General features: G+C 43.3%; 1 protein-coding gene across 3 annotated transcripts in view; it reads left to right on the forward strand.

Moving 5' to 3' along the window:
* Window positions 1–18,721, forward strand: part of RALY (RALY heterogeneous nuclear ribonucleoprotein) — a 195,586-nt gene that overhangs the window by 154,732 nt on the left and 22,133 nt on the right. For all 3 annotated transcript variants that reach the window (XM_033153295.1, XM_033153293.1, XM_033153294.1), the window contains 2 exons: window positions 5,852–6,115; window positions 14,759–14,831. In XM_033153295.1, coding sequence (XP_033009186.1) covers window positions 5,860–6,115; window positions 14,759–14,831 — 329 coding nt within the window. In that variant the 5' untranslated portion in view covers window positions 5,852–5,859. The remainder of the gene's footprint in view (window positions 1–5,851; window positions 6,116–14,758; window positions 14,832–18,721) is intronic.

The raw sequence follows: 18,721 nt of genomic DNA on the forward strand, positions 1-18,721 counted from the left end.
TCTTTCAGCTTGTCATGAGAATAGGGATGATGAGAGAGAATGAAAACATATCAGATGCTGAAATTCAGTGATAAGCTCACTTTTCAGATGCAGCAGACGGGAAGCCAAAACATGGCACCTGATGAAGGCCTGCTGTGAAAGGAATCAATGCTGGAGCTGCTCAAAATAGAAAAGGGCAGAGGGTGTGCGGATAGTCTGCTCGCTTATTTATTTTTTTATTTTGTAAACATTTATACACTGCTTGATTGTAAAAAAAAAATTAAAGCAGTTTAAAAAAAGATTTTAAAAAATAAAATCAAGAAAAAATCACAATACTTTAAAACATACAAAAAGTTAAAATACTAAAACAGATTAAAATTCACACCATCAATTCTAAGCAAGAATATTTTTAGCAAGCACCAAAAAGAATACAGTGAAAGTGCCTGCTTGATATCAATGGGCAGGGAGTTCCAAAGGGCAGGTGCTGCCACACCAAACGATTGAGTCCTTACAAATGTGGGACGGGTTTTATGTGGAATCTGCAGTAGTGCCAGTTCTGCCAATCAAAGCAGTTGAGTGGGCACATGTGGGGTTAGGTGATCATGAAGGTAGAATGGTCCCAAGTCATTAAGGCTTTGTATACTAATAGTAACACCTTGAACTTGGCCCAGTAGCAGGTCGGCAACCCGTGCAGATCGCTGAGCACAGGTGTCGTATGCTGACAAGATCCAACTCCTGTCAGCAATTGTGCTGCAGCATTCTGCACTAGCTGCAGCTTCCAGATTAAGCACGAGGGAAGCCCCTCATAAAGTGCATTGCAGTAATCCAGTCTTGAAGTAACCAGTGGGCGAACTATTGTGGCAAGGCTTTCCTGGCCCAGGAACAGCCGTAGCTGTTGAACCAAAAACCCCTGTGTTGCAACTCGAATGCTGAATCAAAACACAAAGCAACACAAGACCACAGGCCCTGAGCACGCCTACTATGAAGAGAAGGGTCTTAGAAAATGTTATCAGTGCTGTCAAGTATCCTGTTTTCCCCGGGAATCTCCCTTATTTCAAGCAGTTTCCCGCTGCTATCCCTTATTTTTTTATATCCCTTTAATTTCCCGTTTTTTCAAAGGAAGCAGCTCCTCTCCCTCCCCCTGCTGGCCAGGGACTGGGAAGACCTCGCCTCCTTGCAGCCTCAAAGCAAGCGGGAGCCATTTCCCGTGCTTACAGGTGTCGTAGCCCACGGGCAGCATTTCCAAAATACAGTAAGCCTACTGCGCGCGTTCACACCAGTGCCGCCCACTTTTGCTTCTGGCTCCACCCACCACTGCCATGTGACTGTCCCCGGGATAGGTGAGGCTGTTGATCCCTTATTTTCAAATCCAAAACTTGACAGCTATGAATGTTATCCATTATATTGCTGAAGAAGTTACATCGAAACAGTGATGTTTATTCGGAAACGCTGTCCTGTCCACTTCAGCCTTGTTGGAATCCATACTTTTTACAGTTTCTTCACCACTACAGCTTCGTGGGAATATTACATTTTATGGTTTAGCAGAGACATTCCAGACGCATTGTCATGAACTAATATTTTATATACTGCCTACATTCATTTACTATATTATAGCAGTTATGTACGAGTTATCTCAACTTTATAAATCGCTTATATTCATTTACTACGTTATAAAAGTTACGTACGAGTTTTCTCGACAAAATATTTGCCTGTGGTCTTGTGTTGCTTTGTTTTTTGATTCAGTAGCTGTTGAACCAGCTGCAGTTGATAAAAGGCACTTCTTGCCACTGAGGCTACCTGAGTCTCCAGTGACAGAGCTGGATCAAGAAGCACCCCCAAATTGCGAAACCTGCTCCTTCAGAGGGGCTGCAACTGGCCAGACATGGGAGCTATACACTAACAGTGCCTCCATCTTGTCAGGATCCAAGCTTGGGTTGTTGTTTTCTTATCCATGTCATCCATCAGGGTGACCAAGGGCGACTCTCTTCCATGGCCAGGCCTGAACCCAGATTGGAATGGATCTAAGATTCCTTCATTGCAGTGGGTTAGACTAGATATCTCTTGTGGTCCCTTCCAACTCCACCACTCTGATTCTATGGTTCTATTATTCCAGATCATCTATGTCCTCCAAGAATGCTTGCAAGCTGCCCCACCTCTTGTCCCTTTGTCAGAGTCAATGATTCTTTCTTTTGGCTAAGCAGAGTTTGAGATAAAGTTGAAAAAAACTTTATCTGTTTTAAAAAAGGAAACCAAGTACAAATGTTGACCCTGCAAGAGCAAAGAGCAAAATGCCTAGGGAAATCATGGACACTGGGTCTCTAGGGAGCCTTTTAGATCAATATTTGTTTGTTTGTTTGTTTACCCAGCTCTTCAGCCAAAAAGGCTCCCAGAACCACTGACATTCATAAAGCAAGACAGTCCCTGCCTACTGACTCACCATCTAAGAGACATGACACAAAAGGAAAAGAGGGAGGGGGAGGGGAGAGGGGGGAAAGCAAATTCAGACCTCAATAGTAGTTCTTATAATTAACAGCACAGGGGTGAAGTGCTGTTACACTCAAGCCCTGCTCGCAGGCTTTCCATAGGCACCCACTTGGACACTGTGAGAACAAGATGTTGGGTTCAGTGGGCCATTGGCCTCATCCAGCAGGGCTCTACTTATGTTCTGAATGGTTAATCTGCTGCATGGAATGCTGTTGCAATCATCCCAACTGCTCCAAAAAGAACTTTGGTGTGTTTTTCTTCTTCAAAAAATGGTTGTGCCGTGCTATTCTACATACATTTACTTGGAAATAAGCCTCCTCTTGTTTCAGACACACTCCTGTGTGGATTGCAGCCTTATTTCAGAACAAGCAAAAGAAACATTTCCTTTAGAAAGCAGCTAATGAAATATTAAAGCTGCGTCAGATATCCCAGCCTCGTTGCATATCCCCTTTCCCAAAGCCTTGCTTAAAACAATATTGGTGGGGGACTACTAGTACCGTACTGCTGTTGCTTGTGCCCCTTGCACATATTCATGCACAATCATACACTTCCTTGCTCCTTGTGCCAAGCCGGCCTCACTGTGCCTAAGACTGCGTATATACCATACATTTAAAGTGCACACACCCCAATAATTCTGTGGGGGGGGGTTTAACTCTTCGCAGAGCTACAATTCCCAGAGTCCTTAGCAAACTACAGTTCCCGGAATTATTTCAGAGGGGTGTGCTTTAAGTGCATGATGCATGCACAGCCTATGAAAGTTTTCATCCCAGGATAACTAGAAAGATGGTGTATCTAGGAGAAATGAATACCTTCATCTTGTCTCACAGCTCAGATTGTTTTTTTAAAGAACTACCTACTGGGAGCTGAGCCACTGACACAGGCCATGTTGACATTGCATTGTGGGAGTGAAAAATGGAAAACTAAAGCTATAAAGTCTGGCTCCGTGCTCTGTCTGGATTGCATATGCATTGCTCAGATCTATTCAGATTGATCCGGGGGGCATGAATAATGCAGAAGGCATGAGAGGAGTGGGAAAGGTGAATTTGACATGCCCGATGGTATTCCAAGGCCAGCGCTGCTCTGCATATTGAAAACGGGGCTCAGTCCTCCTCGCCGCAGCCCAGTGCAATCGAACTGGCAGGCGGAAGAGTCTTTGCCAGAGAACAGCCTCTCGCAGCTACTCGAGCCAATCTTGCAAACGGCTCGGGAAGGAAGACCAAAGTGGTGTAAAATGAAGCGCATTCAGGGTGTGCTGTTCGTCGCCGTGGGAGGTGGTGGAAAGTCACACAGGCCTTGCCCCTTGGCCCACAGGATCAGGAAGGGCCCCCGGTGGAAATTGGAGGGGAGAGGAGTGTTGGAAGGCAGAGGGCTGTTCAACACCCTCTTCCTCACATCCCCGGGAGGCAACTTTCAGCAGAGAGGGTTACGATTCACGGAGAAGAGACATTTGAGAGAAAGGGTTTTAAAATTCTCTTTGAATGCAGTTGGCGTGTCCCTATCTCAGTCTTCCAAGGAGGGGCTCTCACAATAGGGGAGGTGTCAGGGTGTACTGAAAGCTTCTTAAATGGTTGTGTGTGAAGAAAGCATGAAGCAAGCTTCATAGTATAGCCCATTCTTTTGCTTATAACTGGGATGGTTCAGATAAGATTTCAGAGATCCTTCTCTTTTTGTGATGTGTTTCTGTTCAGTCTGGGCAGACACCCAAGAATATCCACCACCTTACTCAAGCAGCTGTCCCACTGTCTCTTTTCTATCATAAGAGTATTATTATGTATTAGTATTTATTAGTAGCATTCCTTCTGAAGTAGTAATTCTATGTACAGCCACCGAAGCAAGGAATTCCCACTAAGTCCCTAATGGGGTTAACAGTCAATTCCTTTTCCCAGGGAAATCTGGGAGCAGTAGCTGCATGAAATTAATAGGGGTCCCCTAACCACTCTCAGCTGCCTTGACAAACTACAGCTCCCAGGATTCTTTGAGGGAAGCCATGACTATTCAGGTAGTACAGTGCTGCTTTAAATGTATAATACAGATGGCAACTTAGAGACCCATTAGAAAGGGACAAGGCTGGTCGTACTATGAGGCAGAGTGAGGCAACTGCCTCAGGAAGCAAATGCTGAGGAGTGGGCAGGGCCAGCAAAGTCTTGGATGACAGAACTGTGCTGTCACATTGTCAGTCCTATACCTGCCCTGAGGTACAGCGGAGGCAACCAGTGATGAAGTAAAAATTTAAGTCCCAGTCAGGTTGGGTTCTGTACATGGAATTTATTATCTGAGTGGGAAAGGGATGAGCTGCCATCTTGTCTATCACCCCAGGCAGTATTGTGCCAGTGCTGATGGGAGGAGTGGATTGAGATTTGCTCTTTCATTTGCCCATAGTGGGAAATATGAAGCACTGTGTAACATCACCTGTCATGAATTCCCTCAGATTCTTGTATTTACCCTCCTCTCTTGACTTCTTTTGCTGTGATAACTCCAAGGATGCTATTCAGCAGGTGAGAAAGGAAAAAAAAAAGTGGGGGGAGTCGAATGAGAAGGAGAAACAATTAATGTTTTGTCTCCCATTTCATTGGTGGACCTGAAAACAAAAGAGAGGATCCCCAAATTGTAATGCGGCAATCCTAATCTGAAACTATGGTCGCATCCACACTGCGAGAGGGAATCAATGTTATGCTTTTCTGATTGTTCCACCAGCACAAAATTTCTGCTTGCTTGATGGAATGGACCCCCTCCTCTCCTATGCCCTTTCTCAGGGTTCTCCTGACAATATTTGGGGGAGGCATGTGACCGCATGGGGCAAGGAGAGGGGGTAAACACTCCTTGCACTAGCAAGAGCCCTTCAACTGGCTTCTGTTAGAGTGCCCGTTGAGTTGAATATATTTAAAGCATATGGCTGCCCCCAAAGAATCCTGGGAACTGTAGTTTACTCCCTCTCATTTCCCAGTATTCTTAAACTCCAGTTTCCAGGAATCTTTGGGGAAAACAATGAGCCTTGAATGCATGGTGTGGTTGTGACCTATTTCTTTTTATTCTGTAGTAAAGACACCAAGAAAGGGAATATTTCTCTCTACTGATTGGACCTCTTTCCTAAATAAGGAAAAAACCTCCACAATTCAGAGCCCGGATACTATAAACCTAAAATTAGGCCTGAGTGAGGTCTCAGGTGCCACAAGACCACTGTTCCTCAGGCTCTGTGACGATTTAGTTTCTGCATGAATAACACCTGACAAACAGACATTGGTTGTCACCAGTTCACTTTGTTCTCTGCATATTTTTGACAGATCATTTTGCTCTAATCCCATGTGACCACCGTTGCCTGGTGCCACCAGGCTCTTTTCCTTTAGGATTCCGGTCCCTTCCTGACCCTCCCTATATCTTGCCTACTCAGGTGTCAAGATGTCACTGAAAGTGCAGACGAGTAACATCACAAACAAGAATGACCCCAAGTCCATCAACTCCAGAGTCTTCATTGGGAACCTCAACACAGCAGTGGTCAAGAAGTCAGACGTAGAGACCATCTTCTCTAAGTACGGCAGGGTGGTGGGCTGCTCTGTTCACAAGGGCTATGCATTTGTACAGTACTCAAACGAGAGGCACGCACGGGCAGCTGTCCTGGGGGAGAATGGGAGAGTACTCGCCGGGCAGACATTAGGTAAGGACTCGTTGCCTCTTTCTCTAATATCCTTATTTGGAACTTGGTATGTGCAGACTAAGGTGGAAGGGAACCTTCGGAAACCTGAAGGTCCCTATGGAACTGGGGGAAGGCCTCTCCCATGTGAAGTTGAAAAGAATATCACAGAGTTTTGACTTTTGTATGGAAAGTTGTGCTCTTGAAATAGAACCTTGAGTTGCAAGGCTAGGCAACCTATGCAAAAATGTGTTCCTGAGGTTGTTTTAAGAGGATTTATGTCATAAGCTCCCTAGCCTTGGTGGAGGCATGAAAGAAAATAGCTTTGGTTTCAGAGGAGTATTAATTTCTGGAGCTGATCCCCTCTACTCCTGTTCAATAAGCAGCATCAAGAATTAGCCTGCTGTTTGTCGAGTTACTTCTCATATACTCTGAAGCAAATGTTGATTTGCACCCATTTTCCTTCTGCATAAGTAAAATGTTCACACTTTACAACTTTTTACTGCAAATTCATGCCTCAAAGAGAGTATTACATTGAGGGGGAGTGCTTACACTATTACTGTTACTAGTATTCATTAAATTTGTATACCACCCTTCATTCTTAGATTTCAGGGTGGTTCGCAACATAAAAATACATGATAAAAACACAAAATACATGATAAAAACACAAAATACATGATAAAAACAAGAACAACCCTCCCAAACCAATAGCCCTCCCCCCAAACATATTTAAAAGGTTCCAGTTACAGGTAGGTAGCCGTGTTGGTCTGCCATAGTCAAAACAAAAATAAAAATAAAATAAAAAATCCTTCCAGTAGCACCTTAGAGACCAACTAAGTTTGTTCTTGGTATGAGCTTTCGTGTGCATGCAGTATCTGCATGTGTATCTGAAGAAGTGTGCATGCACACGAAAGCTCATACCAAGAACAAACATAGTTGGTCTCTAAGGTGCTACTGGAAGGATTTTTTTATTTTTTATTTTTTATTTAAAAGGGTTTAGGATATTCATCAGCCAAAGGCCTAATTGAAGAGGAATGTATAATGAAAGTGCCAGCTATCAACCACTTAAAGAATTGATCTGGTGCTTTTTAACTGATAAATCAATTAGTTGGTTAATTCGTTTAATTAAATCTGCATATTATAACTAACATTTCCAAAAAAAGAAGCACAATATTGCAATAAACAAAAGTTACCGTTCAATGTTAATAAACTTTTATGTATTACCTGTATAGCAGTCACAGGAAATCTCGCCAAATCGGCTCAAAAATAGGTTAAGTCTCTGCTTCATTAGCAGCCTGACTTATTACAGGGGGCCCTTGCTGATTAATCAACTAACATTTTAGTTAATTAATTTGCCAATTAAGCTAACTGCAGCCCTAATTTAAAGGCAGCTAGGAAGCATTAGAGAAGTAGGCCAGCCCTGCTTGTAGGTCATCTGCTCACCTTCTTCTGCTGATTCTGAGTCTTTTGCAACTAACTTGGGCCTATTAGGGGCAATTTGTTGCAGATCCATTTTGAGTCTTTGCTGCAAGACAAACAGATGTTCTAAAACCAGGTGTGTGGGTGTTCAGGATTTCATTTTCTGCAGTGAGGCTGCCAGCTGCTGAACACAAAGTGATGATGATGTTTGCTGTAGTATGTGCTACAGCAGCACCGAGAGGTCCCAAATCAAATTAGGCACCTAATGTGGCACACACTGCGAAAGATGCAGAAGGCTTATTCTCGGTGCTTTGGTGCCACGATATGTGACCGCAGCCCCCGATTGTTCACATATTACAAAAAGCAGCCCATCTACCACTAAACAGCCATGAATGATCACGCAGCGCAGGAGAGGGTTTTAATCATGAACTACTAGAAACGAAAGGAGAGAGCACTATAAGCTACCAAATTTCCTTGGGGATCATCCTGATTACCTGCACTGCAAACAAAACATGTAAGCAAGCTCACTGTGGAGAATATGTCCTGGTGGAAGTGGTTACTTCATTTAAACCTTGCTTTCATTGAAAAGTCTGAATGCTGCATCCAATATAGCTCATTCTTGGTATATGCTCTGTGTTAATACAGTAGGTGTAATACTCTGCCCAAGAGAAGCAATGACAAACCTAGACAGAAAAGCAATGACAAACCTAGACAGCATCTTAAAAAACGAAGACATCACCTTGCCGACAAAGGTCCGTATAGTTAAAGCTATGGTTTTCCCAGTAGTAATGTATGGAAGTGAGAGCTGGACCATAAAGAAAGCTGATCGCCGAAGAATTGATGCTTTTGAATTATGGTGCTGGAGGAGACTCTTGAGAGTCCCATGAACTGCAAGAAGATCAAACCTATCCATTCTCAAAGAAATCAGCCCTGAGTGCTCACTGGAAGGATAGATCCTGAAGTTGAGGCTCCAGTACTTTGGCCACCTCATGAGAAGAGAAGACTCCCTAGAAAAGACCCTGATGTTGGGAAAGATGGAGGGCACAAGGAGAAGGGGACGACAGAGGATGAGATGGTTGGACAGTATTCTCGAAGCTACTAACATGAGTTTGGCCAAACTGCGGGAGGCAGTGAAGGATAGGCGTGCCTGGCATGCTCTGGTCCATGGGGTCACGAAGAGTCGGACATGACTGAACGACTGAACAACAACAATACTCTGCCCAAAGCCCTTGTTACTGTTGAAAAGTGATAGAATCTTCTCACTCAGATCACATCTGCTTCTCTTTAAACTCCCTAGCAGCTCAGTACTAGAGGTTAATTTTCTGAGGTTTCTGGTGGAAGGATCTCAAGTAGCACAGCTGGGAAAGCCTGGGAAATTTCGAAAGGGTCCGTGGCTCATTGGTAGATCACATTGTTTGCATGCCAAAAATTCTAAAGTACCATTCCTAGCATCTCTAGTTATAACATATTGGACCCCATCTGATGAGCTCAGCAGCCACTCTGAGTTAGATGATACAACTACTGTGCCAGAATTATACCTTTAATATGCCCAGCCAGATAATGCTAGAAAGTCCACAATCAGAACTTGATAACTGTTGTTTATGCTCAGAATCTGACTGTGTCATTTTCAGATGTACTGAGTCAACCCTCCTCTGCCTTATTTGATTCAGGTGCACATGAAACCACCCACATAGTTGCACCTTTTCTGCTAGAAATGCACAGAGATTGCTCTCATGCCCAATAGCAACTATGGAACTGGACCACTCACTTTGCTATTGCCAATCAGTATGTACCTGTATAAACACCTGTACAGTTGAAAGAACAGCTCTTGAGTCCCCCAAATCGGAAAGGCAGGGAGCTTCCTCCCAATGCAAACAGTAGCTTTAAACAGGGTTTTTTTGTCATCAATAATAAAAGGAAATATGAGTTAGAGTCACCCTCTTTAGGTCGATTCATTCTTAAAACAGTTAATCTCTGTTTCATCCCCATCCTTAGCTATTTTGTCATCTGAGTATTTTAAACCAGTAGCAAGCAAGATTAGATTTTGCCCAGCTGGGTCTAATATCCCTACCTCTTGGAAGGATTGATGATCCCCGTGTCCTAGAAGGATCATTAAGAGCAGGGCTTTTTCTTTTCCAACGAGAACTCGCTGGAACTTGGTTCTGGCACCTCTCAGGTGGGTGCCATTGCCATTGCCATTAGAAGAGAACAGGGGAGACTTCCATGGTGAGTTCCAGCACCTCTTTTTCTAGAAAAATAGCACCGAAGAAGACACATTTCCCTGTGAGTAAGCCCCATGGAACTCATTTTTTAGTGGACATTTATGGGATTTCACAGGAAGATAAAGAACGATGGGTTGGAAAAGGAAGAGTTCAGCTAATTTGACAGAAATAATTTTAGGAAAAGAAGAAAGCTGTATTTCTCTGTTCCAATGAATGAATTAATAAATGTAAGGTAGAGACATAGAAGGCAAGAGAAGTAAATATTCTTAGGTCATGACCTGAAACTTACCGGTAATCTTTTCTTGGAAAATACTGTTCCAAGACTCTTTTAATGTTAGTGATTTCTTGCAAGTCAATGAGGGGAGATCATTTAATATAGTGAGGCTGAGACATAAGTGACACCAGTTCAAACCTAAGCATGTTTACTCAGAAGTAAGACCTACTGAATTCAATGGTGCTTACTCCCAGGTCAGTGGAGTTAAGGATTGCAGCCTAAGGTTCTTTCACCAGCCCACCTTGGGTCTTCTGGCAAGCATAAAGTACCAGTATGTTCCTTTAAGTGGTTTCTGAGCTTGTTAATTGTGTTCACTGTGAGTTTTGCTAGTGACTGTATCTTGGGAAAACTCTTTTGAGAGTTAAATTTCGTTCATGTCTATGCTATGCTTTTCATGGAATGTATTTTTTTTACTCACTTTCAGTGTCTCTTGAAATCTTTGATTTTTAAGCTCAGGTCAGAGCAGTCCAACCAGATTCAGGTGCTGGCAGCAGAACTTTCTGCTTGGATGTTTTTCACATATCTTGTTTCCCATAGTGGTTTAGCATTAGTTTACCAACTGCAGGGGGAGAGGGGTTTGAAAGTTTACCAGCTAGAGGCATCACAACAATTTGGGGAGCAGGGGAAATTACCCCCCAGTACCCCGCCTTCTTGGTTTTTAAAACAGTTACATTAAATACAAATGAATTAAACATAATATGTATCTATGGATGGAGATAAATTTAATTCAGTTCATACTTGCAACTGAACTTACCTAATTTTCACTTTCTGAAACAATACACAAAACACGGCCATCCTTTGAAATTCATCCTTGGCTGAATTTTGCGATAAAGTTGTCTAGCCAAGTAACATGTGCAAAAATGCATGCATTAAAGGAATGTGTTAATAGAAATGCATATATTGATGAAAATAACATACAAAAATGCATTGTATTAGGTGGAATTGCTTTGCAAAAATATGTACGGCGAGCAAAATTGCATACAAATGTGTGTATTTACAAGAAATTCCCACTGAAATGCTGATGGAACCTTTTTTTAAAAAAATCAAGATTGCAAGATGATGTGGGAATAGAGAGAGAAGAACTTAAGACTGGAGAAATGAGAAGCTGAGAGAATCCAAAAATTGATATACTTGTCCACTCCTAAATGTAGCTTGGCCCACGCAATCCATTACAACGCGGGCTGCACAATAAGGTGGTTATGCCTTTCTGCATTTTGACTGGTATTAGGAAAACAAACTTTTCACATCTGTCTCAAACTTCCCCAGCCAATGTACTGGAGGGTCCACCCGCAATAGTGACAGCATCTAACGCAGTATCTGTTTTCTTGAAATGAATTGTTTCTTACAGTAACATTTTTATTTTTGTATGTGTGCAGTGCTTTGAAATGTCACCCGCTGAGCAGCTCTTGTCACCAGGCATAAACTGAGAATTGTTGCTGAAGATAGCATTCTCCATCAGAAATTGGCATTTTTGATCTCCCAGTAGGTGGTGGCGATATTGAAGGCGGCAGGAGTGCTAGACACGCCTGTGCAGAGGCCCAAAACCTATTCCCACCCTGTGCAAAGTCTGGTGTAACAACCTGAAATGAGAACTCAGAACATTTTGCTATCCTTTTAGAAAACAGATATTGCCATTGTATTATAAATCTCTCCCCCCCCACACACACACACACCCCAGTGTGTGGCGTGCGGTGGGGGAAGCAGTTCTACAAAGCAACATGCAATGCTCTCTGGTTATCCCCTTATTCTTATGAAAACCTTAAGCAGAACTGAATTGCAGCTTGCAATTTATTTTTATTTATATGCTGCTTGAGTTTTTTTAAAAGCCTGTAAGTCCCCACCCCACCCCCACCCACCATGGCCCCCTCCACCTCTTCCCCCCTTTTCTTCCTAATGTAACACTAATGTCTCAACAAACGAAACTGATCTGTAGAAAATGTAACTCGAAAAAAGAGACATTGCGCATACTTTTGTAAACCAAGAAATCTTTAATAAAAAATACATTTAAAAAAGCCTGTAAGCAGTTTACATAAAATAATATGAAACCTCCGCAAGAAATAGCAATGAAAATAACAAGACTTTGGAAACTGACGTAATGAAATCGCCAAAATGTAGGTAAAATCAAGAGATTCAAAAAATAAATTGGAATAAAATTACAAGCCTGGGTAGGCTTGTTTCAACAGGCGGTGAAAACTGCTCTATGAAGGGGCCTCACTAATATCAATAGGCAGGGAGTTCCAGAGAGTAGCTGCTGCCACACTTGCAATTCCTTGCAAGTGCAGAACAAACATTATATGGAATGTGTAAAAGTGCCAGTTCTGCATATAAAAGCAATTGAGTGGGCACATATGGGTAAGGCGATCCTTCATGTAAGCTGGTCCAAAGTTGTTGAGGGCTTTATATACTAATAGTCACACCTTGAATTGGGTGCTACTTTGCATGCATGACACCAGGGACAGGGCTGCAATGTATGGCCCCACTTATGTGCTGGTCTTGTCTGCGAGTATAGCACCTGACTAAGACATGTGCTTCTTCTGCAGAGCAGTAACTTTGCAGTGTTTCCCCCCAAATCCCTTGTAAGCTCTGTTGTGTCTCCCTGTTGTGACACTGGCAGGCACCCGTATCATGTTTTAAGTCCCCTTAGCTTTGGAAGGAAAAATGCCTGTGATCTGTGGTGCTGTAGCATTGTGCCGGCAACTTCCCAGTGTGTCGGGGGTGAAGTGAAGCTGGAAGGACCTTGTGGGGTTTTTTCGTCAAGCATCCAAACATTTTTCAGAAAACAGGATGGCAGGGTACATCACCTTTCCTTATGCTTTGCTTCTAGATAGCCGTCGGCATCTTTGTTCGCAAAGTTACTTTGTTTGGTTTCCATGCAGACGGCGAAAATTTGTCACACATTTCTATCCTCATGTATATCACACACCCCTTCAGTGCAGAGGTTTAGGAATGAACATTTCCTTGGCAGATCAAAAAAGCATCGTTCTCCCCCATTGTGGGAGTTGAAGACTGTCCATGAAATCATGCTGGGTGACTTCAAACATGTGTCTGTACCCAGCGCAGCCTTTAGCCTCAACTGAATGGAGGCAGGCTCAGAGGAACACAACATCTCCTGTGTGCTCTATATTTGGCATTCATTTTACAGGAGGATGAAGGTAGACCATGACTATAAGCTGAGAGCAGTGTATGTGTTGGCTTGGATCCAGGGATGTTTTACACAAGCAGAAAGTCACTTCTGCATCAGCAAGACAGGCTGGCCAAATTCTCCCGATTTTCCTTCAGACTCCCTGTGCCCAATCTCATGCTATCCCAGAGGTATATATGCTATCTCTGCCCATGAGGTGGGCTTAAGCAGCCACCTTGGGTGGCAGAATCCTGCAGAGCAGTGCCCCCATCCATGCCCCACCCTCCACTGCCACTGCCGGAGAAGTGAGGAGGGACGGCAGTGGCTTCTGGCAAGATATCACAAAACTCTCACTTGACCTCCAAGATCTCACCAGAAGCCGCTGCCGTGCAACCCCAAGAAGTGAGGCTTCAGTGGAGAGGTGGTGGAGGAGACAGCACCTTCCCATTTCACTGCAGGTGGCAGACTAGGATGGGCCATCCGTGCTTAGAGGGTCCCTTAGCTATAGTGCAGGAAGGAACAAGAAAACCCCATTACAGTGGTACCTCGGGTTACATACGTTTCAGGTTACATACTCCGCTAACCCAGAAATAACGCTTCAGGTTAAGAACTTTGCTTCAGGATAAGAACAGAAATCGTGCTCTGGCAGCGCAGTGGCAGCAGGAGGTCCCATTAGCTAAAGTGGTGCTTCAGGTTAAGAACAGTTTCAGGTTAAGAACGGACCTCCGGAATGAATTAAGTACATAACCAGAGGTACCACTGTACATGAGTGGAGTTCTGCAAAACAAGGTGGGGAGAATAGAGACAGGGAGACCCATTTCAGTTATGAACAAGAAGCCATGGTTTTCTGTTGTGTTACACGAGCTATAGCAAGCTACAGGCCTGTGTTGTCCATCCTTCACTTTCGTTCCTCCTTTGCACATGAGAGGAGGAGATAGAAGTTTTCATTCCCTGTTTCCAACAAGCCACATTTTCAATTGCAGGTGAAGATGCACCTCTTTGCCCAGGCTTTTGAGAAGCAAGGTGTATTGGGCACCTGAATTTCTGTCGCTGCTAGTGGTTTTATTTTTAACTAATTTTATTTTTGTTTTGTGCTGTTTGGATCATATTGTTTAGATCTGATCTTCCAACCATGCATGCAGTCCTAATCCTTTGAGCTCTTTCCCCTTCTCTCCTCTCTTTTGTGAAAGCTAAATTCAGGAGATAATCTTCACAAAAGAGTGGAGGAGCGAAGGGGAAAGAATTCACGAGTGCTAGGAGTGCATGATTAGGAGATCAAATGGCCTTATATCTCTACCAGTGCTTAGATGTTTACTAAACTGTAGGTCACCTCAAACAGGTTTTGGCAATATGGAAATATATTTACTTTTATTTAATGGCTGACATATTTGCTGCAGGAGAAAATCCAATATATACATATACATTTTATACCCTTCACAAAAGGAAAAAGGCCAATACTTCTTGGTATATGTTTGTTTATTTGCAGGTATGGAAATAGCATAAAGGTATGCAAATAATAGTGCGGATGAAGCTTTTTTAAATTAAAAAAAAAACTTTGATACAAAAAAATTGCGCATAAGGGATGGGAAGAGAGCAATACAGCATTAATTCCAAATTGTTATTTGCTGCAGATATAAACATGGCTGGAGAACCAAAGCCCAACAGACCCAAAGGCCTGAAGAGAACAGCATCCGCCTTATACAGGTAAGTTCTGTTGTGGTTTCCACCTAATGAAATGAATCTCACAAGCGTGAACAGGGATATTCAGGAAATTTGTACCCCAGATGGGCGGGGTACAAATAATAAATTGTTATTATTATTATTATTATTATTATTATTATTATTATTATTATTAGAGGAGGAGAAGTGCTGTGAACTTCTAGGGTTGTTATAGATGAGATGGGTGCAGTATTGCTGCTTAGACAAGAAGGGAGAGAGCATGAATTTATAGTGGCTGAATTCATCAGCCACACACTTTTTTTGTTGTTGTTGTTCTCCACCATAGGCTTTCAGCTGTACCTGAATATGAGTGAAACTATCAAATAGAGGCACTGAGCCAGGGGTGTGGATGTGCGGGGAGGAGAAAAGCATGTTGGAAGAGCAGGATAACAGGGACAAATTGTAGGTAACAACTGCAGCATCTATGGAGCAGGCAGAAGCTGAGGAGGAGAGGAGAGATGGTAGAGGGCAATGTTTCAGAAAAGGCCGCTGACTCAATGGACAGGAGCTCAGGGAAGGAGTAGGGGGTGGAATATAGGGAGGGTGGACCGTGTGTAATGTTGAAGAGACTAAGACGGTGATTGGGCAGAGAGAATTCCACAGCAGAAATGTCAGATACAAAGCATTTCCAGGTGAAGGCAACATAAAGAGATTGCCCAAAGCAAAAGCACATTCTGGAGGAGTTGTTTGGTTTTTGATTCCTGTTCAAAAGGTTGCTTCCTTGTTGGCTAAGTGAATATGTGAAATTATTAGGAGGGGAAAGTCAGCAGTTACTTTACAAAATGTTCTCTTTCAGCTGTCATATCTGTCAAATACCAACTGCTATTGTGCATGAGTTACCAGTGTCACTTAATGTCAATTATCAAATACTGTTCAATATCAAACACTTACATTAAGTACACTGTGTTTGATGCATAATATTAGATTATTCAGTCATCAGAATCCCTGGTGGAAAGTTCTGAGGAAAACTTTTTTTGCCAAATTAATTTCAGCTTGTTTCTCTACAAAATTACTCCTTCTCATCTCTGCAAATAGATTTATTTTTTGAATCTGCTAAAGGGTAACAGATGACTGCTTGCCGTTTTCTTTTTCTTTTTAAAGTGTATAATTTATATGCCACTTTTACAGCTCACATCAAGTTATCGAAATAAAACAAACTAAAAACAATTCATTGTAAATGTAACAAATCTGAATAAGGCACCCCTAGCAAACTGTGGACTAGTGATTGCATGGTAATAGTATTTGCCAACATACATACATACTTTTATTTGTATGCTGCTTTTCCATGGTTCAAACCATACACAAAGCTGCTTACGGCATGAATAGAAATTGCATAATTGCAAACATAACAAAAGTAGTCATATTCCTGTCTGTATGCTACAGATTACAGGTTTGCAGTCTCTCCATATTGGAATTGTAAGCAGCTATCAAGCGCCAAATGGACTTAAGTCAGCAAACCCAGATTTCATTGCAGTTTGGAATGGAGGGCAAGGTTATTTGCTGGTATAATCATGGTGCTAGTCCTGCAAAGGTATAAGAGTTCTTCAACCTTGGGGTCCCAGATGCTGTCGGACTGCAGCTTCCATGTTCCCTGATCATTGGCTAGGCCAGCTGGGGGTGGTGGTGTTGTGGTCTATCAGCTTATGAGGATCCAAGGTTGAAGGCATGTGTGCTAGCCCCGGGGGTGCCTGGCCCTGAGGACTCTGGGTGGGAAAACCAGAAACTCACTCAGGGCCAAGTGGGGCATGGTCAGCAGTCCAACAGGGGGCCAGTCCAGCAGAAAGCAAGGCAGGAAGCAGGGCAAAGTCCAGGTCAGGATCAGGTACGAGGACACAGGCAGACACACAGTAGCAACTGTGTTGCTCACGCAACTTGGGGCTGGGGCTGGCTGGCTTTTATCCGCCCCGAGGCATAGGGTGGCCCCGATCCTCTGGTGACTCGCCTCTCCTTCTGGCCTGGAGGCGAGCACTCCTTCTGCAGGAACTTAGTTCCCTTCGCCTCTCTGCCCTGAGCTTCTGCAGCTCAGGAGAGACTGGTGGGTTACCAGACCCAGGGGCAACCTCAGCTTCTTCCAACGGGGCTGGGAGTGGAGCACCTGCAGGGAATGGGTCCTCCATCCCATCAGGAGCCAGAGCAGACTCAGCAGATGCCTGCACCTGAGGATCCAGCACAGGTGAGGACCCTTCAGACTCAAGCCCCAGCCCCTGCTCAGCTGGTTCTGGAGGCGGGGAATCCTGCGCAGGCTTGGATCCCTCGGGTTCAGCATCTGAGTCTGAATCCCAGGCCATCACATCGTGTGCTTTAAGGGAAGATGATGTGATCACTTTATCAGTTTGTTTGCTGGGTTCCCCAAACTGATAGTTCTGCATAATCATTGTGCCAATATGGGAGAGGTAGGGATTTTGTGGCTGGGGTGGGGAACAATCTTCCCATCTTCACATTGGTTCTAGTCAAAGAAACTCAGCAAGCAGATAAACTCAGCTTTCATCCTTTGCCAACCTCTGCTTCTTAATAATACTCTTGTCAATATAATCTCTTCCACTCTGCCTCTTTCATCGTATCATTAATTCAGGTAAAATCTTAGTAGCCCCTTTAGCACAGCTTATGCCACTTTGAAGAAGCCCATCTGAAGATTAAAGGGAAGTCCTGGCCCTCTTGTTTTTATTACCCCCCAAGCTTTCTTCTCTGCCCAGGCTGGTGTTTTGGCCTCATCTTAGTTATTATGTTACCTTCAAGCAATGGTACACACATCAAACACTGTGCTGTATCACTTGTGTTGTTAAGGGAAGTGCAGATGGTTGGGGGGGGGGACAGGGAAATCATCTCTAATAGTAAATAAGATAGTGGAAAATGGTATGCATTTAGAGAGAGAAGGTGAGAGGGTCTTTACCTGCTTCCCATCAGAACTCACGAAAATATGAGCACAACACAACACCTTCTTCCCATATGGCTGTAAATACCGGATAAAGAAGGATTTAAGTTCTGGTGGAAAGGTATGATATTTGAAAAACATGTAGGAGTTGCCTTATACTGAGTCAGGCCATTGTTCCATCTAAATCATTACTGTCTACACAAACTGGCAGCAGTATTCCGGGGTTTAAGATGGGAACATTTCCAGCCCTACCTAGACATGTCAGGTATGGAACCTGGGACCTTCTGCCCTCAAGGCAAATGCTCTATCTCTGTCTTTGATCTTTTTTCCAAGGGATCAAATGCCCAGATAGGGCTATAAGAGGATTCAGTTCTCCATTAGACAGAGAGTCAAGCCACATGAGAACAAAATGCCTGTGGTTTGTGAGATGAACCAGCCTCAGATTGGGTGGTAGGGAGAGCGGTAAATTTGCAGTGGCAGAGGGGAGCAGGAGTTTGAAACGAGGGAAAGCTGCACATACGGCAGAATTGAAAGATGTGGCTTTTTGTCCCTAAGTTGCTCAGGATAGGAATGTCCACATTTCTTGGATGCAAGTGACATTTACTTATGTACATTTTTCTTTTAAAAAAAAAACCACCCACAGGATCTTTCAAGTTTGTGGGCTACAAATAGAAAAGGGAGTAGTGCAAATGCTGTTATTTATCTTTAGACTTTAGAGCTAATAGTTCAATTGACTGAAATTGCAAGCAGAAGCATGAGATAAATACCTCTTCACCTCTTTCCTTCTCTGAATGGCATCTGAATGTGAAGCCTGTCAGGCTGTAGGTCACTTTGGTGGACACAACACTGACCCCTTTACTTTTCTCTAGTTGACTTGCAGTGGATCAGTTGTGATAACTGTTCTTTTTCTCTTTTTCTTGCTCATGTAGCGCCTCTTAATTATTTACTGGTAATTATCTACCAGGAGCAAACTAAATGCAAAAGAAGCAGATGAGTGCAAATT

This window comes from Lacerta agilis, chromosome 6, assembly GCF_009819535.1.
Source record: "Lacerta agilis isolate rLacAgi1 chromosome 6, rLacAgi1.pri, whole genome shotgun sequence".
Taxonomy (NCBI): domain Eukaryota; kingdom Metazoa; phylum Chordata; class Lepidosauria; order Squamata; family Lacertidae; genus Lacerta; species Lacerta agilis.